This window comes from Pterocles gutturalis, unplaced genomic scaffold (assembly GCF_000699245.1).
Source record: "Pterocles gutturalis isolate BGI_N339 unplaced genomic scaffold, ASM69924v1 scaffold255, whole genome shotgun sequence".
Lineage (NCBI taxonomy): Eukaryota > Metazoa > Chordata > Aves > Pterocliformes > Pteroclidae > Pterocles > Pterocles gutturalis.
This window is the reverse complement of record NW_010140310.1, coordinates 1-26,243: the sequence shown is the minus strand read 5'-3', so window position 1 is coordinate 26,243 and position 26,243 is coordinate 1. Positions and strand designations below refer to the sequence as shown.

At 36.6% G+C, this 26,243-nt stretch overlaps 1 protein-coding gene across 1 annotated transcript; it reads right to left on the bottom strand.

The window, feature by feature from the left end:
- Nucleotides 1–1,900: 1,900 nt before the first annotated feature.
- On the bottom strand, nucleotides 1,901–25,951 carry LOC104460611 (ankyrin repeat domain-containing protein 32-like; the record flags this gene model as incomplete). The annotated part of the gene is made up of 11 exons (XM_010083577.1): nucleotides 25,828–25,951; nucleotides 25,598–25,673; nucleotides 23,034–23,277; nucleotides 20,695–20,857; nucleotides 17,784–17,915; nucleotides 16,268–16,321; nucleotides 12,921–13,079; nucleotides 12,193–12,359; nucleotides 10,662–10,799; nucleotides 9,786–9,951; nucleotides 1,901–2,048 (listed from the first exon to the last, which is right to left on the bottom strand). Coding segments are annotated over exons 1-11 (1,561 nt in total), but the record flags the coding sequence as incomplete, so codon positions are not given.
- Nucleotides 25,952–26,243: the final 292 nt, after the last annotated feature.

Here is a 26,243-nt window from a genome sequence, read left to right as displayed (position 1 = left end):
GGATGAGGGAAAGGCTGTGGATGTCATCTTCTTGGACTTCAGCAATGCCTTTGACACCATGTCCCACAGCATTCTCCAAGAAAAGCTAGTGGCTCACGGCTTAGACAGTAACATCCTTTGCTGGATAAAGAACTGGCTGGATGGCCAAGCCCAGAGAATCATGGTGAATGGAGTTAAGAGAAGTGGAGGCTGAGAGGAGACCTTATCACCTTCTACAACTACCTGAAAGGAGGGTGTAGTGAGGTAGGTGCTGGCCTCTTCTGTAAAGTGACAAGTGATAGGACAAGAGGAAATGGCCTCAAGTGTCACCAGGGAAGGTTTAGGCTAGATAATAGGAAAAATTTCTTCACTGAAAGAGTGATCAGGCATTGGAACAGGCTTCCCAGGGAAGAGGTGGAGTCACCATCCCTGGAGGTGTTCAAGAAAGGTGTAGATGTGGTGCTTTGGGACACGGTTTAGTGAGTTAGGTGGTGTTGGGTTGGACTTGATGATCTTTGAGGTCTTTTCCAACTGTAATGATTTTATGATTCTATTCTATGTTTCTTGAAGTGCTGTGGACTGAACTGAGCAGCAGTTCTTCATAATTAGACTGTGAATTTTGTTCTTGTGAATACTCTCAATGAAGGAAAGCATAGAAAGTATAATTTTCTATTTGTGTACAGGAAAGTAAGAAACTCATACAGAAACATATTCGCAAGATTCTCCCTACTATACTAAAGCTAGAAAAATCTTCAGAGAGGTGGCAATAGCAGTAAATACTAAAAGCTCCATTCATTTAAATACTATAAAGTTCCAACTGATTTGGCCTTTGAAGATCTAAGGCAGCCTATAATGGTTCTCGTAATTTGCTTTCTGTAAGACTGGAGTGGTTCTAGCGGTACTTAGTCTAGAGACTAAGATTTTAGTTTAATTTCTTCCATGCAGTTCTTCTCAAGTGTCCAGGTGGAGGACAGCAACACTTCAAATGAAGCCTATGTACATCTATTTCTAGAGAAAATGCTGACTGAAATCAGGATATCCATATAGGTATAGCAGCTGATTTTTAGTTTCCCCACTATTTCCTAATTGTGAAAAACAAAACAAAACCAAAAAAATCCCCAAGTTTTCACGGGAATTAAATTTGAAAAGGAAATTAAAAACATTCAGTACTTTTCTTCAGATTTTTTTTTTGGTCTTTTGACTTCCTCATCCCCTGTCTGCAAAAAAGACAGATACCCCAACTGACATTCCATGTTAAATGATAATGGTTCATTTGAGTCCCGACATTTCCCTTTATCTAGTATATTTAATGAAGAGGAAAAATAGTGATTCATGGGACTAGTTGGAATTTTTCCCCACCCCCCAAATAAATTACATTAAGTCTAAGGATTTGGAATAACACACTGAAATGCTTCATTTTAAGTCTGTACGGGTCAAAGAGTTCAGCGTACCTTTTGGACTTATAGCTGAATTGTCTTTAGCAAAAAAGATCAAGCTTGTGGAGTGAAAAATTTCACCCGAGAATTGGCCTGAGCTAAGGTGTCTCCAATTGCCTCTCCAAAGTTATGGCTTATTATGAGACGCTTACAGCTCTTCCTAAACTGACAAGAGAGCTCCAAAGTTTTTTTTTTTTGTTTTCCACATTGTGTAGTCTTGCTTTTGCATTAACACCTATTGAGATTTACTCAGAGGGATTTTACTAGGAAAGCATGTTCTGTTTGGTCTTTTTCTGGAACAGACAGGCAACAGACAGACAGACACACAACACAATGAAACAGAGCTCCCTGCATATGTACATATCACATTGTAAGACTGCACAGCTCCAACAAAAGATAAAATAGAACTTGAATGTAAACCGATGATTTTAATTAGGACTTCAGTGTATCAGGTTAAGACTTTGAGAGACATTTCAAACACTCACCATTACATGAAATGGCAATGTACTGTGCCAAATCATCAGCTACTTGATGAAACACATTTCTGTCCATAAGCAGACTTGAGATGATCCAATATTCCACTACAGTTCCCAGAATTGCATTTAATAGACCAGCTATTTCACATATGAAAGCCTAAATGAAAAAAAAAAAAAGTATCTATAGACCTGTACTGTATAACAAATTCACACTGACAAAGTAAAAGCCCACTCTGCTGCCACATCACTTCTTCGCTGGCTTTTCTTTTTCTGCTCAAAAGGTAACTGTTGCAGCCACATGAACAAAATTAAAATGCCATCAACGCTACATCAATTAAGATTTGCCACTGGAGAAATAGAAATTGTTTGAAAACATACTGTCTAAAACAACATGCAATATGGGATCAAAGCTTACAAGTACAAGGTGTGATTGCTTTTTAAATTATGTTTTGTTTAACTGTAAGATTTTAAGTACTGCATTTATGCTAGTTATCCTTGTGTTTCATTTGACAATTACAGGGATCTTATTCTCCCCACTCTATTAGGATTCTTTTTTCCTAAAGATTTCATAATGAAATTAAAGCTCCTTTTGTGACTGTATGTCTGTGCCAAAAGAGGAAAGGATGCAAGGTGTTATTTTCCTGCATAGAAAAATGTTTGGCAGACAGTTTGTGGGATCAGGAAACTTTCTTCTGCTACCAAAAATTCCAAAGACACTAGCAGCTGCAAATATAGAAAGAACATACTTACGGGAATAAGCCTTACCTTTTTTCTCCCCTAAACCTGCACAAAATGGTCATGTGTACATAAAAAAGGCTAAGTGTATTTTCTTCAGGAGGCATCAAGACAAAATATAGCACTTTAGCATGCTATCCAGAAAGTACCATGAGATGGACATATTTGTTCACCTGTGTGAGCACTTCATCAGCAGTGTTTGGGTAAAGCCCTGCTTCTAGTGTCTGAGTTAGTCTGTGCGAAGGAAAGTCAGATCTGTTTATTCAACACTTTTCCGTGCCACGTAGAAGTAAGTTATGCAACAATTCTGATATAAGTTACTCCTCTGACCACATGTACAACTACAGAAAATTCAGTATTGGCAGTTTTGAAAGTGCAAACTGTAAGAATATGTGCATCATTGTAGGAATACACGAAATTCATTTTCCCAAAGACACCTACCTAGGGCTTTACTGGAGAATCACTGCTATCACACTAGAGCATCAGCCCATATATTGCATTCTAGTGAAAGAGAATGAGTACTTCAAGATGGGCAATTTTGAATATGAAGGAAATTGAACTGAATATATACTTATTTGTCAGCTTGAGATTTTACAGAATTACTTAAAGGAAGCAAAACTCTTCTTCCTTTTGTTGTGCTCTCACACCGAAGTCAATGGTTTATCTGATATTCCTTTTAGAACAAAATATGTTCAAGGTTGGTTTAAAATAATTTAATAGGATTCCCTCAGGAGCTGGAAAGTACCAAAGACTGAAACAATTTGAGCTTCATCAATAAATCAAGCATACATATATAACAGCAGCAGAAACTCTGACACAGATGATATTTATTACAAAAAGATTACAAAGTAATTTGTTGAAAACCTACATAAATACTGTCCCTACAGTTAACAGACTTGCTTGTCATTCAAAAGAGGAGGAACAAACACAACTACAAATAAACAATGTGTGGGGAAACAGTATATCTCCATCACTGAAGGCTTTCAAGAACTGGCCAGGAAAATCTGTTCAGAATATGATCTCTCAGATCACTTCCAGTCCTACTTCCTCTATGCTGTTAAGCTCTACTTGATTTGGTTTTCCCCTTGCTTTAGTGTACTTTATTGTAGATGAAACTGTGGGATCTCATTATAAAAAAACTGAGAACATTGAAATGGCATGTCAACAACATGAAAATTTTTTCCAACTAAAATTTAGATATTTTACAAGCTACATTACTCCCTATCTTCTGAGGATTCAGGAAAAGAAACTGAAGAACTAATCTGAAACATCTGAAATGCATTTAAATTTCCCTTAAGTATGCACACCTCTTATCATTGGACCCCAAAGCAAAATTCTGTGTGAATAATTTAATTCTACCAATAGTTCTTTGCAGGAAGTATATTACACAAATGCAGCAAATAAGCACAATTTTAAGAGAGCTAAGTGACAGGATCAAGGACATATAGATGTAAAGCACAAGTATTTACATTCTTTTTCTTGTTTCTAAATCACATGCTTGTATTACTTCATCTATTAAATATTTTCAAGGAAAGAGGTGGGGAGTGAAAGCTGACCTTGAGACAGCAGCTTGAAATAATGACTGTTAACACTGCAAGTATTAATAACTTTTCACAGTCAGATATACAGCTGCACATTACACATGGCATTAATAGTTGCAGCTATGTTTGCTCAGATAAATATCTCTGTACACTGACAAAGACAAAACAGATACTGGCAACTCGTGTAGGCTTGGCTGACATTTTAGAAAAACAATAGTAGTACAAAACAAGAGCTTCTCCTTAATAGTTTGAAGTAAATGGTTCAAAGTTACAAATGAGGGGGTAAAGCTCTAATTTCCTTAAAGTATCATCTGTTCTGAAAATATTTAAATATTACTATCTTAAAAATATTTTAATTTTCAATCACAAAACAACAAAAACAATAATGAAAACACATAGAATGAATCATGGAATCACAGAATGGTTTGGCTTGGAAGGGACCTTAAAGATCATGAAGTTGCACCCTGTGCCACAGGCAGGGCCACCTCCCACTAGCCCAGGTTGCCCAAAGCCTCATCCAGCCTGGTCTTGAACACCTCCAGGGATGGGGCATCCACAGCTTCTCTGGGCAACCTGGGCCACTGCCTCACCACCCTCGTAGTAAAGAATGTCTTATGTCCAATTTAAATCTGACCTCTTTCATCTTAAAACCATTGACTTCTTGTCCTGTCACTGCAGGCCCTTGTAAAAAGCCTCTCTCTGTCCTCCCTGTAGCCCCCTATCAGCACTGGAAGGTGCTCGAAGGTCTCCCCAGAGCCTTTCCTTCCCCAGGCTGAACAAACCCAACTCTCTCAGCCTGTCCTCGGATGGGAGGTGCTCCAGCTGCTGATCATTTATCTGGCCCTCCACTGGCCCCACTCCAACAGCTCCATGTCCTTCCTGTGCTGAAGACCCCAGAGCTGGATGCAGTAATGCAGGGGGGGTCTCACGAGAACAGAGAAGAGGGGGAGAATCCCCTCCCTCAACCTGCTTGTCACACTGCTGGTGATGCAGCCTAGGACACGGTTGGTCTCTGGGCTGTGAGTGCACACTGCTGGCTCATTTAACGCTTCCCATCAACCAAAACCCTCAAGTCCATCTGCTGAGAGCTGCTCTCAATCCATTCTCCTCCCAGACTGTATTTGTGCTTGCGGTTGCCCCGACCCACAGGCCCACCTCTCAAGAGTGTCCAGGTCCCTCTGGATGGCATCCCTTCCCTCCAGCCTGTCAACAGCATTCACACAGGTTGGTGTCGTCGGCAAACTTCCTGAGGACGCATTCAATCCTACTGCCCATGTCTCCCACAAAGACGTTGAACAACTTCGGTCCTGATACTGACCCCCCAGGGAACACCACTTCTCACCAACACCACTCCTTGCTGACCTCCAGCTGGACATCGAGCTGTTGACTGCAACTCTTTAAGTGCGACCATCCAGCCAATTCCTTATCCACAAAGTAGTCCATCCATCCAATCCATGTCTCTCCAATTTAGAGACGAGGATGTCATGCGGGACAGTGTCAAATGCTTTGCACAAGTCCAGGTAGATGATGTCAGTTGCTTTTCCCTTATCTACCAATGCTGTGACCCCATCATAGAAGACCATCAAATTTGTCAGGCATGATTTGCCTAACAATGTCTCTGTATTCCTCCCAGGCTACCTGTCCTTGCCTTCACCTTCTGTAGGCTTCCTTTTCATGTTTGAGTTTGTCCAGGAGCTCCTTGTTCATCCATGCAGGCCTCCTGGCGTCTGACTTCCTCTTTGTTGGGATGCATCACTCCTGAGCTTGGAGTAGGTGATCCTTGAATACTAACCAGCTTTACAGGGCCCCTCTTCCCTCCAGGGCTTTATCTCATGGTACTCTACCAAGCAGATCGCTGAAGAGGCTGAAGTCTACTCTCCTGAAATCCAAGACAGTGTTTTTGCTGTGCGCTCTCCTCGCTGCCCTGAGGATCTCGAACTCCACCATTTCATGGTCACTGCAGCCAAGGCTGCCCTTGATCGTCACATTCCCCACCAGCCATTCCTTGTTGGTGAGAACAAGGTCCAGCAAGAGCACCTCTCCTTCTTGGCTCATCTATTACTTGGAGAAGGAATTTATCAACTATGCATTCCAGGAACGTCCTGACTTGCTTATGCAGTGCTGCACTGTCTCTCAAAAGATACCAGATATCTTACATTGCAATTCCACTTAATGCTTTGCCAAGTCAACTACAGTGCTACAGGGACAGAAGTTTCACAGTGTGTTTTAGTGCACATAAAAGTTCCAATAAGAAAGCTTTTAAGTCATAGGAAAATTAATTTCAAATTTTTTACTTTGAATTACAGAGTTTAATTTCAGAGTTTCTTTAGAGTTCTTTCTCATGTGGTGTAAATGTTTTTAGGGTTATGCAGTTCTCCAAAAGTTCCTAAAACATACTTCCAAAAGGCCACTGGAAGACACAGATAGACCAAAGACATTTAGTCCTACAAAATTACAGCACATAAATTTATACCAGGTAATGACACCTGAAACATGGAAGAAAACAAATTAGAAATATGCCAAATGATGCAACTAAAAAACTGAATGAATGCCTTTTTCGCTCCTTTGTCAGGATATGTAAGATAGCTTTTTTAAAAAAAACCACCAGTAGCATCAGGGATGAAAAGCATTTCTGATACCATTTGTGACAATGTGAAAAGCCATGCAGTAGCTCAATTGTACTCAAAGTGTTATAAGCAATACACACATTCCTTTGTAAATTCTAAAATTGAATTAACAATTTTGATTCAAGGAAACTTGACCAGGAGTTTTTGCATCAAACTGATTTAAATAACATAGAAAATAATAAATGTTATTTATATTAAAATTATGTGCAATACTGAAGATCTCAAGTGATGGAAAAACTGTTCTTTGGCAGTGCATTTTTAACTACAAGGATAGTATATCAGTTTTATTCCACCAAATTATCCCAGCAGATTGACAGAGTGATGAACAAGGGCATCCAATTTCCTGTCACTAATTCTATTCTGGTAATTTTAAGAGAAAATAAATTCTATCTAACGCAAGAAAGCAAATGAACTCATACATGTAACTTAGGTTTTTATAGCTCTTAATTTTTTCTTTTTCTTTTTTTCTGATATAGGTTATAATAGGCCTGAAAAGTGAAACACCTTCAGAGTATGTAAGCCAAGGAAATCAGTAACTCTTAGTTTCAGCATGGATTTTCTCACTTAGAATACTATAACTGTTTCTGGATGGCTCTTTTCACACACACACACACACACACATATACATAAAACATAATTTTGCAACAAATCAGCACTATAAGCGTGGAAACATACAGGTATTTTCCTTCCACTCTAGTGCTGATTCATTGCAATCTCTCTGAATCACAAAAAAAGATAATCTGATTCTCAAAAACTACAAAAAAAAGAGCCCACTTTGAGCACGTAGAAAATAATGTGTTAGATATACCCAAAAAAATAATTCAATTAAAGTATTAATCTGGTTTTATTACAGATATTTCACTAGAGTATTGCACAAAAATTCAGTATGTCACAACTGGCACGTTTGTTTCTTCCCATGAGCTAACACGCTTGTGTAAGTTGGCAAACATGGTCAACCCTTTACACTGTGCTTAAAACACTCTTAACTTCTGTGCCCATGCAGATAGCAAGAATACCCAGTGTCATTCCTTCCATTTAGTTTTCTGAATGGCCTTACATGTTTCTTGCCAACGTGTTGCCTCTTAAGCAAACAGCTTTTAAAAAGCAAGACTGGTAACAATGACTCACACCCTTATACTGAAGACAGGAAGGAAAATTTTGCACCCAATATGCTACATTTAATGACATGGAAATACCGTGGTTTCATTTATGCATCTCTAAAATAATAAGGAAAAAAGGAAACACAGTTTTGAATGACCTTTTCAACTATGTCCTGGAATTTTAAATGGAGTCTCTGAATATATGGAAAAATCAGTATATCAAGTTTTAGTATAACAACACTGAGAGTGCAGAAAGGGATAATGACAAGTTTTGAATGTAAAAATATGATATTTTGTTTCAGAGTTTATTTTTGCCGAAAAACGCAAAGGGAAACAAAATGCAATATATAAGTACGAAGTTAAAGGCTGTAAGAACATACAACACTACAGATACTGTGAGGCAACAAGCTGCTTTTTAAGGCTAGAATTCATATCTGCAGGGATATTGTACATTACATTGCGTAAGATCAAAGTGGGAAAGCAACAGGAATCCAGGTTTTGTGCTGAAAGTACAATTCATATATATATATATATATATATGTATCTATAAAGAGAATAGAACCTGAACAAGAACTAGGTCTCTATGCTTTACATTAGGTTTTATTCTTTCTTTAAAGTTTGTTTTTCATGTATGTACGACACTCTAACTGACACAAGTGATTATTCTGCTTATGCAAAGAACAGTTTATGAAAAAGGTATGGCTTACAGTGCTGGGACTTGTCAAAAGAAGGCATAAGAGAAAAAAGAAAATGGTGTCTACACTTAAACTGCAGATTCAACACCAGGAAATATATGAAAGCAGTCTAATTCTCCAAAGAATCAGAATGGCCACTGACACCAACTGAATGCAAGCCTGCTTGGTGCTCAGTACCTTTGAAAAGGTAGGTTGTTTAAACATAAATATGGGTATAGAAGCCTAATTTTAGACACTTTTTTAATAACTTGACCAAGGATAAAAGGCAGTGCTGTTTCAGAATGTCTTGCTTTGATAGCCCTCAAAAAAGGTAGGAGGTCTGGCTAGGTAAGACGAGTGAAGGTCTCATTATGTTTTATCTTTCTGCTTTCTTAACTTAATGAAGAACTACTATGTATTATATTGAAAGTGCTTTTTTCTCTGGAATACTTGATTTTCTATTGTTGTTCTGTTATTTTATTGAAAAAGAGAATGAAGTACCTATTTATTCTGTGCTTTCACAATAATTTAAAAGAGAACACAGAGACAGCAGTAAGTTTGTATTTTACGCGAGAATCCAGAAGACAAAGATGTTTTACAAGGCCTCTAGCTTCTGAAAAGAAAGAGGTGGTATAGGGGACACTCAGTATCTTTCAGGTCAATGTCCTGCTGGTCAGCAGGTCACAGAACAGCAATTAAGTTGTGTTCAATTCCATTTTTATGAAAAGACCTAGAGAAGATACCAAATGAAACCAAAGGCCTTGGGAAGAAAACTGGGGCATTTATTAAAATAAAATAAGGTAGAAAACATAAAAAAATATTAGTTTTGTTAGCTTTCTCCTTCACACATTTCCTGAATACAATCACTGTAAAATAAGATAATCACCTCTTTCGTTACACCTTCTTGTTTGACAGGATGTGTTAAGCTGGTGTCCCTAATGACTACAGTAATACCTGCTGGTAAAGGCATGTGAACATCTGAATATAGCCAACAAGCTACTAATGACTCGTTTCTTCTCTATAGATCAATATGAGAATCTTATGGATCAATTCATTTCCTTTAGTGGAGCAAAAACCAGCATGCTTCACAACAAAAGGCAGCTATAACAAGCAGCTGTGATACCTACATATAATTCCTCACAAAGGAACGAACAAAGGAATGCCTTTAAAAAAACATGTCGGTCTTTATTATTTTAAAGTATAAAATTCATACTCACATCATTTTTTCTGTCCAATTCTCTATGGGAAAGTATGACCCAATCTGCTAGAATATTTATGTGTTTGGTAAAAAGCACTGAGGTTTCGCTTCCCAGCCAAAAGGTCTTCTGAAGAATTGTCTGTGGCGTGACTTGCTGATGCTGTGAATTGGTCCCTTCAATCAAACTGTAAAAAAAGAAAGTGAAAAAACCTATATCTTCATGCCACTTTGATTATTAAAGTTAGCAGACAGAAACCTTGTCTTCTGTCAAAACACACACAGGTTTGGCAATTTTTAAGCATGGAAAGATCAGACACAATTTCCGATGAATGGTAAGTAAAATAATGATGACTATTACAGTCAGACTGAAGGAATTCTAATATTGTGCTAATATTACATGAACTAAAGGCTGCCTTTACTATATAAAGGCAGAGCAAAACCAAGGCTTTTTTTATACTTCATAAAATAAGGAAAGATAACTTCCTCCCTAGCAAAATAACAGTTAATTTAATTTAATTTAGTTAATTTTTTTAAAAAATCAGTATGTTCAAAGTGCTGCTTGTCTAACTTAAAGAATGAATACTGAAGCTAAAAATACAAAGCAAAGCTAAAAATGAGCCACTTTATGAGCCAAATTAAATGCTTACTGAAACTTGAAATATAGTGAAATAATAGGCTGGGAAAAGAGATCTTAAAACATGATTAGAAAAAAACCTATACAAATCACAATAAACAAACTAAGAACTGAGTAATATAAAAGGAAATGCTAAACTGCCATCTCTGTAGAACAGTATCTTATTAGGGACATAAAAAAATCAGGATGCAACCTGCTGTAGATACAGAAATGCATGCGAAATTGTGAAAAAGTAATAAAGTATTATCCTATAAAACCCACCTTTTTGTCAGAAACTCTACTTCAGCTTTTACTAAATCAACAAAAAACTTCAATAATGTTTTGTGAACTATCCTCTGTTCATCTCCTCTCCTTGAAACTGGGACTACATGACAAATGGTTTTGCAATAAAGGCAAGACCTGAAAAATAAACACCTAAAAATCCATTTGTACGACAGAAATCATAGTCTGATCTATCAGAAAAAAAGTCAGCTTTGACTTTTGACATGGAAATACCCTGCTTCCCAGCAACATTGATAATTTTAAAGCTAAACTTTATGGTTTTAAAGTTGTATTTTCCAGAAAAAATTAACACAGTTCTGAATGGGGCTTTGTGTTGTAGATGAAGATTCTGTATTATAGTGTGAACTAAATAATTTAACTGTATTGATTTTTTCTGTCTCTACTTGAGGTTCTGTACAACTACTGAATTTAATAGAACTTCTTTAAAATCCTTTAATTACCAGGTAGTCTTACAACATTCTATAGATATTGCAGCATCCCACAAACCTTAGTTCAGGTAACATACTCACATACTATTTGACAAGGCTACAGTTAGTGATCAAGTGTAACGATTGTCTAACATGATGGAGATAATTTTGAAGTGCAAACACATTTTTTGGCTAGAATTTTGAGTACTGGAACCACCAGATATACAACTACTATGTATTCACATTCTGACAGTAAGTCAGAAGTTTTATCTTTTAAGATAAAATACTTTAACTAAAAGATAAAGTATCTTCCATTCCATGTGACATGCTCCTAATAAAAACTATTAAATGTCCAATTACAGTGATTCAGGCTCAGTCATTCAATGCCCTTCAAAACTATAGACATGCTTGCAGTCATACACCTTCATATACCTGTAATCATGGTTGTACAAAACTATTTAAATGTTACTTAGGATTTTATAACAGTAATAAGAAATACTGTTTCTCTTCCAAATGAACAGAAGAACTAATTTCTGTTAACATAAACTACAAAAAAAGGAGTTCTGAAACTAAAGCATAGACTAACTAACCAAACAGCTCCTATGTACTAGGTATAGTATTTGAAGATGTATAGGATATAATCAGACTTCCTAAATAAGATGGTAAAGTCTATGATTCAAATCAAAATACAACATGAAACTTCATGTTTGGTAAGATGAGATTGGAATTAGCTTTGTAACTGCGGATATATATGCGTGTGTGTGTACATATATACATACACACTAGAACCATAATAATACATAGATTGTTATAATTTGTAGGAAGCTTAAAAAATAAAACATTTTTTAAAAGGGAAGGAGGACAAAAAAATGCAATTTTTTTCTCCTTCCAAAAAAACGTGCCTTTGCCTGTAAGTTAACACTCACTGAAACATAAAGTGAAAGGTTCAAACCTCAGTTGTAATTCTAGACCTTCACATTCAGTTAACTTGTTCTGGTGAAAATGTGACTGTCATACAATAGAACTCCAACCCTCCTCCCCCGTCCCTGAGTCTGTAGTAACATAACAACTAATGCATCCAACACCTCATTAAACTTTCTTACCTTACAAGCGCCTCTATCAAGGACCACGTGCCTTTCTTACAGATAGGACACTGAAGAAGATCCAAATAGTACGTTAACATAGATGGGGACTTCCAAGGAGGATCGCGTTCGAGGATGAGGTATAAAACGTGATGAAGTTTAGCATGAAATATTGCATCAGTATTTCCCTGTAATAAAATGAGAAAATAATATTGGCTCTATACTGGCCAAAGATCCATAATCACTAAGAGTTTATACATTTTCTTTATTCCTTACAATCCCAAGTGACCAAAATTAATCGGTGAAATAACATGCAATTTAATGCATAACTACAAGTAGCAAAATTCAGAGTTTACAAAAAAAAGGAAATGAGAGCTTGCTCTAGTTTGATATTCTGGATTAATGCATCACTGTTTAGAACAAACCTGCTTCTCAATTGAGATCTCTATCTGTGGCCTTCTAGGCTAAAAAAAAGAAAGTCACACAAGCAGTGTTTTTAAATGCAACAAAAAAAAATTCTGGGACAATTCTTCCACAATATTTAGAGTACTACTAGGCTTGTAAATAAGTAATAATTAAAAAAAAATCCTTAAGTATTGAATTTTTCCCTTTTTAACACAGATCGATGAACACAAAGCGAAGGGTGAATACATCACTAAAAGACACTAAATACAATGTCAGAAGCAAAGCCCATAACACGTCTATTTCCTTCTTTCCTATTTATAATACTTAAGTCTTTTATCTCTCACCAATAGGGCATATTCCAGAAGAGAATGAAGAAGTTCCACAGGAGGTGTAGAGTATTTTTGACCAGCAACAAGTTCTGTGACTACATCAGGAAATAAACACTCTTCCACTAATCTTTCAAGCATTTGCCATGTGCCTCTGGACAGGTCAGTACTTCTGACCTAGGAATGAGATATCTTTGTAAGTAAACGAACAGTTTAACCAAAAAAAAAATATATACCACAATACAAGAACTAACAGGAAATCTCTAAGTAAAATATCAGTAATAGAATAAAACAAGGAAAAGATCATTAATTAAACCAGAAATATTACTTATTGCCTGATCCAGCAAGCTGCTGCCATTTAGAAAGGCCTTCACTCTTACCGAACAAGGCTTCCACTGAAAATATACTAAGTTTCAGAATGTGCTTCTCTTCTTGGAAGATCTAAATACACCTACCCTTTTAAAAAACAAATTACAATTCATACACTCAATAACTTGTCTATAATTTGTTCCGGAAAGGTATGCAAAAGAGTGTTAATATTTCCAAAAGAGCAGGGAACATCCCACAGTATATGGCTGGAGCAGTAGGATAATCAGTACCACTGAACAGCTAAAAAAAAAATTAGAGAAAAATGTAAAATCATTAAATGCATCATTTACGAGTACACATTATAAAACCATAAACCATGTAAGTGTTCTGTCTCCCTAGTTCTCCTATTCCCATATAGCACGTCAGAGAAGTAGCTAATGCTACAGACAGCACAGGTATTGATTCCAGTGGATTTCAAAGCTCTGATGATCTTCTCAATGGCACAGGGCTTCCTTCTTACTCTCTACCGCTCATGACAGCAAAACACTTAACTTTGCAAGCTGTCAGGGGACCCCAAAGGATCTAATAGCTTTCAAGAAATGCTGTAACTGCCCTGTAATTTCCCTGATAATTGTCTGTACTCTCAGCTATCCAAACCTTTACTTCCACAGATTAATGATATGAAAGAGGAGCTATGGAAGACCTCAGCTACACTGCTGTTTACATCTTTCCTCCAAAGCTAAGATGCACAAACCAGTTGCAACCATATTGCTAACTGAAGCACAGCTTCCCTCTGCCTCATAATTTCTGTTTTGAAATCAGCTATTTTGTTTGACAGATAGCCTGAGTATCTGGCAAATTCAATGAAACTCAGATAGGATGTTACAACTGTGAGAGGCAGAGTCAGGAAGATCACCGATTGGACTGCTGGCAGTTACAACAGTTACTTAAATTCATTGTTGCTGTAGTCACTGACAACTTGTAGACTTTATGATTTCTGACAAGAAAACTTGGCTCCTAATGTACATTAGCAAAGCTACTCAAGACATCCTAGCAATTGTTTTTAAATTAGTTTAAAATTTAAATTAACACAGACTTGGAGTCCAATCATGGTTTCAAGGTCTACAGAGTACACTTCTATTAGTGAGATGGTTTCCAAAAAATGTTCCAGTAAGAAACTGAAAACCTTATGAGCTCAGGTCAAAACTGAAAAAACTTCTGAAAGAAAGGACAATCACTGTTAAATCACAGCTAAAGTCCCAGTGAATTAGCTCCACTGTAGCATTAGGTATTTAGTTTCTCTGCCAATGTTTATTTCTCAGATTCCTAATGTATGCTGTTGTTACATTAACAATAAATAAACTGCTCATCTAGACAATTTTCTTTTAATCAAGTCTTTGTGCATCTGGCAGTTGCAACTCACATTTATTTCAATTTTCTTATTCATACACTCACTATTAAAATCTTCACATTATTTCTTTCGGAAATAATGGCTGCATTCATACTTTTGTAAAGTTAATTATATGCAAACAGCACATCCAAAGAGCAATCATAAACTGTTTAATGGCAAAGAACAAATCTTTTTTAGTTGTTTTTTAAGATGTGTGAAGATGACTCAGTATGTTGTGCATGTACAAGCATTTTATTACTGGCCCTCATCTGGTGACCATACCAGCATCTGTCTTTTTATATCGCAACTGAAACTTGTATCTCTTGAAAATTCTGATACTAGAAGAAACAGCAACAGTGATGCATTATTTTGAAAGTACACTGAAACAAAGCTGGTTTGGGAGAGTGTGAGGCCTTTCATGCTACATTCAAGAAAAGGAGGAACTGGAAAACCTGGTTTTCAGCTTGTTCATAAGGGGTAAGGAAGGATGACAGAAAACTGGGGTGATAAACTTTTTTTCAGTATCAGGAGACACCTACTGTAGGTCCTTAATATTCAATAAGCTGTACAAAGCTGCACTGGCTTGCATTCTGGCTGATAAGGAACTAGCAGCTGCTGGTACAACCATTGAAACTTTGAGTAGAAACAAATAAAAATTAAAGTCCACAGACAATAAGTTGCATTTTAAAGAGCATAATGTGGAAGCGAAGCTGACAGAAAAGGAATAAATATTTTAGGGAAGATGACAGATAACAGGACACTTAGCTGAGTTAAGCCTTCCTAGCAGATGTGAACTGAGATGACTGAACACAGCATGTACTTCTGATCTGTTAATTTAGTTCATAGGTTTTATTTTACTTCCATAGTATTATTGGAAATGTTTATTGGAGCTGTTTTTAAAAGCCATGAATATACTGCCTATGAAAGTTCCATATCAGATGCAAACGCTAGCAATAGATATTCCTCAAAGCAATAAAAGACAGTGGCAGGTCATGCATAAGAGAAGTATTAGAATTAGGCTTAAAATTTCTGAACAAAAAATTATATTAAGAGTACACAATAACAATTTCAGCTTACATGTGTTAAGAAAGCCAAAGCTTTTTCCCCATTAATTCAACAAACATTAAATTTCAATGCAAATCTGTTCAGTAACAGAAATGCACACAGCACTTTGCCTATTAATAGTAATGTTAGCCAATGACGAAGGCATTTTAGTGGTCATGTTTTAAAAATATTTCCTTCTATGCTGAGATAATCTTTATCTGAAATCTGTCCCTCCTAGCAAAAACAGGTGAGCACTGCAAAAAGTTGTGTATACCTTTATTCCTACTGCATAAATACAGTTCTTGAATAATTTAAGATGCACTAAATCACATTAGGCCATCTTTGCTTCTTTTCTTATTAACATTATCAGGTAAAGTTCTCTCAACCTGATTAAAGAGTTTCTTTCTAATAAGGAAGACAGTAATGAAAGTGTTTTAAGAACGAACAAAATTCAACACTATTCCAACGATGCTCTGTAGCTCTCAATAATTTCATTAGAGTTTGGGATAACATAAGTATTTTAAAATGTTTCTTCAGTAGCTAATTTCACTATGAACACGTTTGCCTAACTTCATAATAAAATCCCAAATATGCAACATGCTCTCTTTGTGGGAATGCTTACCTCTGGACTACATTTATTCAGCTGGTCTTTTTGAGCTAACCTGTGCTTAACAGCCTGTAAAACACAATAAAAATCAACCTGCACACCAGATACCAATAACCATATTCGATAAATACTGTATAAACCCCCCAAAATGGCAACTTCTGTTAAACACAGTTCAAGCAAAACATTCAACATAGCAATCCATTTATATTTATCTTTTCAATACTTGTATGGCAAAATTATGAAATAAGAGGATTAGTGACCTACAAGGAAAATAATATGGGCAATTTTTCTCCCGATTTTTCTCGTTATTCTTTACTTTTTGTTTATGTGACTGCTATGTAAGGACAGTTCTACTAGATTTGGTCCGCTTAACCACATTAAAAAATATTAAGTGTTTTCAGCTTTTTCTGTGGCAATATGCAAACTTTGGAATATTCTTGCAAGTTACCTTTAATGTGAAGATGTGACAGGAGGTGCAAAAATGTACTATTATTATTATTATTGCCATATTTTGTTACAGCCTAGTGCTACAATCTTACTAATACATGTTACCGAAAAAGTGTTTTAGGAGAGATTGTCTTTAAGATTATGATTACTCCACGTGCACATAAATACATAATAGTTTCACAGAAAGATAGTCTGATAAGAAGTGCACTTGTGTAGTATACATGAAAAACCAAAGACACATTTATTTTTTTAAGGGTCTGGAGGTACAGTCTTGATAAAATGTCACTGATAAAAAACCGTATAGCATTTGAAGGTGTATAGATTTAAACAGCCTTAGCCTTCTATTTGTTAATCTCATGTTTAAACATTGTGTACACTGAGGACTTAAAAATTCCAATTCTTTTGCTAATAAGAATTTACATTCGTATACATAGAGGACCCGATTTTGCAGTTATAAAATCACACAGCGCTTCATATAAGCAAGCTTATACTTACACAGCATCACCTGCATTGCTGTAACTTACAGAGGTTAACTCAAAGTAATTAAATGTTTTTTCTAGATATGAAATTATGGTTTTAATTACTAATTCAGCACGTTTATCAGGATTAGATATGTGACAACATTAAAATAAAAGAGTGCATTTAGCTCTGGTTTTTACTTGTAATAAAAAAAATGTTCATGTGAATCTACAAAATTCTTGCTCTATGATACGGTTAGTTTTAAAAGCTTGTTCATGTAATTCAGCTAGATAACAGGAGAGTTATAGAAAGACTGCAATCCAAGCACATTTTGTTGAACAACATCAGCTACTACTTCTCTCATATATTACACCAAGATTTCAAGCAGTCCACCATGTTCTCCACACAACCACGCCTACCGATTACCACTAGTGAATTATGTTTCTGCTAACGATAGATGTAATAAATATGGGATTACTAAACACTGCAGGTTAAAAGGCATTATTCCTATTTCAAAAGATGTTACAATATCTACTTTATTAGCTAAGTACTACAATGAAAGATAAATTTAGTAATATACATTTTACATTTTATGCTATGAAAGCATTAACTGATTGTTACTTACCACAGCAAAATACATATGTTTTATAAGAGCATTTTTCATTTCAGCAAGCTGCATGTTAGACATGATTTGGTCGGTTTCTTGTGTTACTGGAAAATGGTTCATTTGGGTATCTTCAGTATTTTGTACTTCATTCTGGGCAGAGCAAAAAAATACCACTTTTTTTTTTTTAGTTTCAAAGCTAATGCTCTAAACCAGCTCTTATGTGCTAAGTCTTTCTATATAGTCTATAACAAATGCTTGTGCACATATGCATGCTTATGTAATTGTTCAAGGGTCTACAGTATGTGCTAGATAAACGGCCAGTGGTTCGGAAACAAACCACTGATTCTGTAGGAAGCTATAGCATACGAATAATCCACGAAAGTTTCCCCACAGTCCCTGTGGCTAAAACAAGAGCGTAATAGATTCTCTCTTTGGACTTTTCAAAAATTAAAACCAAAGCCCAAACCTTCAATGAAATCTAAGAAAAAAGAAGATACACGTAAGTTAATGGACTGGTTAAGACGGAAACCTGTTATCATACCTGGGAGGAACTCAGGGTGCACAGCAAGAAACACTTTTTCCTTATAGAGATCAAGAAAAGGTGAGGTAGCCATAAAAACTTGACACTCCTCTATTATGTGTAAATGTCTATCTTAGCTGAAGAGTGTAATAGGAAAGTTTCCCTGAAAAAGTTTAAGAGAGAGTAAGCACTAGACTGAGATCCCATGTTGATGTGCATTTTATTCAGGATGTAAACATTAAGACCTTTCAACCCTCTTCTCACCCTTTTTGTAACAGCTTTACTGCTCATTTAAACAGGTAGAGCAAAGCATATCCTTTGATCTGATGAACCCAAAGGATTTTCAAATGAAGTATGTTATTCCTAGTAACAAACACAGTTTTAGCTCCTACTTGCTTGAAAAGGTATTTTCAATTAGCAGTTGCAGACATGTCCCCTCTTAGCTCAGATGGAAAGACAAAAGAGAAACAAGCTGCTTTTCTAGCTCTGCCTCATCTTTGACATCACTGTAAATTTAACTCCTGATCCAATTCTGCAGCTGAATGGTAAACCTAACTCTCTGACCATTTGATATTGCACAGGACGCCTCATTTGGCACAGCCATTCCAACAAAAATCTCTCTCTCTGGAATTATGACTTTTAGCATGGCTTCTCTCTTCAAATAAGGCGCATCCAGGTCCTCGTGTCTTAGTGGATCTGATGACGTATTGTCTCATGCTCTAATTTAGTCAACAGAAGAAAACTATTACAGGGACTTTGTTAAATCCTTTTCTACCAATCAAGGAATACAGACCTCGCATTCTCAAGAATTTAACACTTTTGACTAGCAAAAAGAGAAAGGAGTTTTATCATGAATGGCAACATTTTTTCTATACGTGGAAAGAGAAGAAGCTGAATATAGTCTTTACACACATGAACATCATGTGATTTGAGCTGTACGGACTCTAACATTTTCTGAGTGCAATTACATCCCTTCTGACTCCATGGATGAGAGTTCTCCAAATGGAGAAGCATTACAGCATACAAAATACTGGTATATGAGATATTCTTAAAAAGCCTTCTTGGACTGCTAGTCTGTTCCCATAGTCTTGCTAGTTGCTTACAGAATCCTTTAGCTTAAATTAATTTTATTTAGTTTTGTTTACAAGAACAGAATGATCTTTCTACAGTAATGGAGAGTTACAGGTACACTCAGCAGTTCATACAGCTATTATACAACTATTTTAGGAAATCATAATTCTTCCAGCATCAGGCTCAGTGCACTGATTGAAAAGGAAATACAGGTGACTAGTTTACATTAGATTCCTCGCACAGAAATAGTCTGAGTGGACTTGCTCTGCCTAGTACACAGTCCCCTTACATAATTCACACTGCAACCACCAGTTCTTTTGAACCATGAAAGATGACTAGCAAACTGATTTTGAGTTAAGAATCTGAATTTTAACAAAACAATCCACAGGCTATTTTACCATAGTTGATCTATAACATTGAAAAAAAAGGCAAAATAATTGAGGTAAGTTGACAAAATAAGTTATTGCATTGAAGATAATGTCACAAGACAGCTTAATGGTGTGTGCCAAACCCCATAAAGAAAATACATATTCACATACATAGATAAGACAGATAGACACATACACACATTTGAAATCCTTATCAAATAAAGAGGATATAAACGAAAAAAAAAATTCTTGCTATTTTGTGAATAACTGCTTAGCTAATGGTCACCTACAGTGTAACTTCCTCCTGAAGTCTAATTAATTTTTCCAGTACTAGTAGCACAAAGCAGAAGCCAAAGACGAACACGAAGATAAAGAAGAAATAAGGTATGCTTCCTTGGTCAGAAACAAAACACTGGAAATTGGGAAAGACATGTTTTCTATTACAGAATCATAGAATGGTTGAAGTCAGAAGGAATCTCTGGAAGACATGTGGTCCAAACCCCCAGTCCAAGGAGGGCCACCTAGAGCCAGCTGCCCCTTACAATGCCTAGACACTTTCTGAATACCTCCAAGGAAGGAGGCTTCACTGTCTCTTTGGGTAACCTGCTCCAGTGCTCCATCACCCTCACATTAAAAAAAAAAAAAAAAAAAAAAAAAAGTGTTTCCTGACTTTCAGACAGAAAGTCTAGTGCTTCAGTTTGTGCCCACTGCCTCTTTGCCCTGTCACAGGGCACCACTGAAAACAGCCTCGCTCCATCTTCTTTGCATCCTCACTTCAGGTATTCATATATATTCATGAGCCTTCTCTTCTCTTGAATAAACAGTCCCAGAATCAGAAAGCTGTATTGCTTTTAATCAAATTACTATATTATTAATGCCATATTATTTACAGTACTCAGTAAACTTGACGTAAATTGCTAACAAAGACATGGAAAAAACTAATTTGAGACATGTTTTTCAATTTACTTACCTCCAAAAGGTAATCTCCTAGATACTGCAAAGAGTAGCATCGAGCTTCAGAGAGACACGTTTTGTTTTGCATAGGAAACATTTTATTATTGATGAATATATGAGTTATATTGTGCTCTGCACTTAGAGATGAACATATGGTTGCATTTCCAGCTCGAAGAACTCTAAACAAACATATTTGGAAAGATGTTATTTACGCATTATATTAATATCGCCTAAAGCTACATCATAATTCACAAAGCACAAGGATGCAAGTGCAGGAGAATAAGCATTCTAGATGTGTGACACTGCCCAACCTTCTTTAGTATGGTAAAAGGGTGCTTAAGAGCCTTCAGAAAAAGAAAGAACTCAATTAACAGGACATCCTGCTCTTCACAATTTAACCCTATTAAGTAAAATCAACATACACCTCCTTCATATCTGATAGAAAGCTTTACCTGTGCACTTTTTCAAAGATCAAATTTGGTGACAGCAGCTATAATTTATCGCCTTATGTCCCCCACAATGATGATGGTCTTTTAATTGAGTTTTACAATAAATTAAGTGGTTTACCAAAAATGAAGCACTGCTCTTCTCAACTGTAACATGATATTTTCATAGTGCAAATATACTTTTTACTTCATTTAGGAGTCATTTACAGCATTTGGTGCTGTATGATATCATACACAGAAAACAGATTTGTTTGTTTTTGGGACACCATTACACGTAACAGTTTCCCTGGGGGCAATTTTCACAGTTGTACTGTTGCAACTATACCTATCTTTTAGAAAAGATGCCAGACAAAAAAACTGGTGGAAGAAATAAGGTTTCTTGACAGGCTGGATATATTTTTTATTTTTCATAATCCAGGCATGTAAACAGAAAAGTATGCTGGTCTCATACACTTACCCATCCAGCAGCTAGGCACTAAAGGCAGAAAAAGCACAGCAGGGTGAAAAAAGGCATAGCATGGTAAATATTAGATTTTTTTTTCCCTAAAGCTACAGTGGCCTTTATACTGAAGACAGTTATTTGCTGGAGACAAAAAATATCTACCTCTCCATGTTTTCTGACTGAGTAACAGGATCCCCATGCTGGTGTACGGGAAACAGTCAGGAAAAAGACGTTCCTTTCACAAGACTGCCTGTTTACCTGTCTTGCTGATGTACTTTCTGTTAAAGGTTGTTTCTGTTGCAGAGAGTTGTGCAAGACAGCATTTTAATAGTGTTATCATGAAGATCTATATAAGCATTTTTTACAGAAAAAGAAAGCATTTTTCACAAGTGTAGCAGGACGAGTGCATCTTCCTGCAAGACAGCACATAGTAAACTCTTCTGTACAGCCAAGAAAATAGCCTATTTAGAACATCTTCAGTTGGCAACACCAGAAGATGGTAACTTCATCTACACCTCACTTTGGCTTTATGAACTTCAGACAGACAGGCATTCTGTGATGCAGCATGGAGTCCTGTGCCATGAGCAACCTGACAAACTGCACTTCCCTGTTTGCCTGAGCATCTGTGGCATGCCCAGACCTCAGAAGTACTCCTGACTAACTGGGATTTAAACAGAGAGGGAGAGCAGGGCAGTATCTGCTCCTGCAGTGAAGGTAAGGCTCTGAAACAGTGTCAGGGGATGGCAAACAGTACTTAATATGCTCTGTTTGCAATTCAACGTAGTATTTAAACCATGGAATCCAAATGTGAAGGAAGTGTATGGGGAAAAAAAAGTAGTCCCCGAATTCTTACACTTCAGTTGTTTTTCTTTTTTTATGTTTTTCCTTTATACATTTGACCATTCCCTTCTCAACTATCTGTATTTGCATCATATCATAAACATCTGTTACAGTACAAACTAGGTCTTCCGAGCTACAAGAAGCTGTTCTATAGCTGTGACACAAAAACGAATCAGGTAAGTCACAGTGTGGCTGATCCGTAAGACACAGTTCACAGCTGGCTCAGGTCACCCACCCAAGTGATAGAATTTGTCCTGTTTCCAGGTACCATTTGAATATAACATCCACACAAAATAAACAATTATTAATAAAAAACATAAGCCTATGTACCTTGCCTCACGCAGAAAGTTTCTGTAAGCAGTTTACTTAGGTTGCAAACATATCAGAATGTGTTATTTTTGATACTACGCTAAAAGAAAGCAAGAAGAGCAGCAATCTTTAAGATTTAGAGACATTTTATTATAAAACCTGTGGAAGCATGTGTTTTATTATAAAACCTGTGGAAGCATATTAACGAAACAATTTAGAGTTTGATGACCTGGAGATTGTGGGATGGAAGAACAAAGGTGGGATGGAAGAACAAAAATGTGTTCAACCATACTTAAGCTTTAAGACATATCCTCCTACCTTCTAATAGACGCCATTCGTTTATCACCTTTCTCAACAGGGAGGACAACCCTCCATCCGTGGAAGGCCCCTGGAGCACTAGAGTGTGTCAGTTCTTTGCGCCACCTTTTAGGTGCAGCTTGCATTTGAGGTGAATAATGTGTGTCTTTTTCAATTTCATATCCCCATTCGTACGTTGTTTCATCAAGCCATCTGCCACTTTCGGCACTATTAACTATGTACTCCTTAGTTAGTATCCACTTTCCTAAAAAGCAAATGAACAGTCAACCACAAAAGGTTTTTTTGTGCAGACAAATGGCAATCAACTGAAGATCTAATATAAAATTAACTTCAACCTTTCTTGTGCAAATAAAAGCTGGAATTCTAAGTACCATTTTAAAAACTTCTTCCTACTACAAGTGTTCTCCTCCTCACACTTTAGAATCAGAAATCTCACAATGCCACTGAAAATGTTCATTTTGTTTTCTTTTAATGATGAAGGACCTTTTTACCCTTCCTAGATAAAATACTTGTCTGTCTCCTCAAAAATTTGCAAACAGAATTTTTCAGCTTCCCAGATTTTGTTCTTGACTTCCACGGGACCTTGCTTAACCCTTTAATATCATTTGACACTTTTACAAATGTACTAAAATGTAGTAAATTGAAGAAGTATTTTACCCCCAATGATTAAACACAGGAATGAAGGTTTTAGCATGTAAGCTGTGTCTTTTATATATTCTTAATAATTACTCGCACCATGAGAGTAGTGAATACCCATCTTAGGGGGATACGGTTTTAGACTTTTGTCTTTCCCCTTTCTTCTTTTCACATCCTTTTCTCTCATCCCTTAGCTCCACCTCCTCCGCCTCTCCTCTTTCATCTTCTGCATGTATGCTTTTGATACTGTATATAATGATCTTCCCCTTTTTCTCTGTCTCTCTCTTCTTAGAGGTTCAGGTCAAGAGCTGTGGTTATTACCCTGCTTCTGTACTGAAACACTACCTACAGAAGATACTGTAAGATAAATTGACTTGAATTGTGTGAACCTAATTGGTTTCACAGAACAGCAGGGTTGACTGGCAAAATGTCTCAGTGCAGGAGCACAGATGGTACTTCTACATAACCTAGCACAGGTACCAGTAAGACTTATAACTGGAAAAGGTATGCTGTGCACAACCTGTATGTTAAAATCACTTTCATTTCAAAGTTTCCATCTCAAAACTTCTGTCAGCTAGGAAGTCCATTAAGACTGGCACCCTTGTTAGTATTTCTGTTCACCTCGATGGAGTTCTAAATGGGTTTAAATATAATCATTTATACTTGGAAAAACCTGCAGTAGGAACGAACACATTTTCTCTGCCATCAAGGGCAAGAGCAATGACTATGCAAATATAGCATTTCTTCCACGATTTAAAAAGCAATAGATAGTACTGGGGAAGATTTGCAAGCATGACAGAGTTTTTCATTGGCACGTGGACTCTACATGTATGGATGCATCTGCAGATGTTTTAAAACCCAAAAAGTAAGAAAACATTAACTCAAAGGTTTTTAATAGTTCAAATGAAGTGATATGCCACAACTCTATCTGCATTTTAATATTGTTTCCCTTACAGAAACATTTAGTCTATTTCCTTTTTGATGACAGTGTGATCAGAATTTTACATTAGTACAAGGACTCATCCATATAAATACATACGTACACACATGTACGTTCTAGTACCAACAGATGAAAATGCCTACTAATACGGTACGTAGGTAGAAATATGAAATCAAGAAACTAACATGTATCTTTACATCCAAATCTACATTTAGTTATTTCTGTCTGTTATCTCTTAAATTTAAGATTATCCTTCCTAAAAATTGCTTTAGCACTTTGGTATAATATGACATAGTAAAAATAAAGATCACATTTAACCAGTTAATAGATAGATATTGTGAAATCTCATAAGTCCACAAGATTTTCTAAACACATAATAAAATCCTTCCAGGTAATATTTCTATAAAGAAATATTAAAATACAGAATTCTCATTCTAAAAGCATTTTACTTGCTTATGTATGGGATTTCAGCATCAGGCCTCAGGTGAAAGAAAAGCAAGAGGAAAGACCAGAGGCTTGTGTCAGAATGGCAAAAGCCTGGAATTTTCTCTTGCTGCATAAACAGGAACTTACAGGGACCTTTACCAGTGGATATTGCACGTGAATTTGGTGTCAAAAATCCATGCTGAATACAGGTGTCCACACACTCTCTGTCCCCTTTTCAAGCGATCCATTTTTAAACACCCATAACATTTGGGTATGACCTCATGATCTAACTAATACACAACAAAGCCTTCTGTTTGGAAACAGATGCAGGTTAAATGAAGGAAGACAGCAGGAACATAATTTAGGAAAAAGTCCCAAACAAAAAGAAGTAAATCAGAACCTGAACGTAATACTATGTTATAAATCAAGGTGAATGGAACAAGAATAATGAGGGTTTGTAAGACAGCTCACTGTGAATGAACAGGTAACTAGAAGCCTTTTAAGGGTCCTTGTAGTCCTATATTATAATCTTACGGAATTTTACAGCACATCTTTTACTCACCTGCAGCACAGGCAGCTAAGAACTTTTCACTCTTGCACAGCTTTTTTGCTATAAGATGTGTACAATGTCTGTATTTCTAATAAAACAAAACCAAAACAACACACTTGTATTACTGGAAACAGTTTGACTTCCTTGGCTATCTACACACAACTCTACTGCACAGTCCACTCTTTTAAGGTTTGCATTTTTTCCTTTCTGCTCAAACCATCAGCTAGTTTTGTGAACAATACCTTATTATCTAAAAAAACGCAGTCCAGTTTGAACAGACACTTGAGCAGTGCCTTTTTCTCTTGCTTTCTAAATCCAGTTATTTGGATTATCCGTTTCTGGCTGCCGCTGGCCATCTGTGAAGAGAAAAACAAATGAAAAGGAAACATCAGCACACAGAAGAATATAAAACACAAAACATAAAACAGATAAAACATAAAAAACGTTGCTCGCATGATCCTACTGGTAACTCCTACTTGTTTTCCGACAAAAAGGGAAAAGACACCACGAGGAATCAACACCACCCGACGGAGGTACACCCCATTTGAAGCTGTCACTGCTGCCACACCTACGACAGGCGATAACGGGGGTAGGTCAGACACCCCCAAACCACGGCCTGCAGCGGGCCGAGCCATCCCGCGGCTGCCACCGCGGCTCC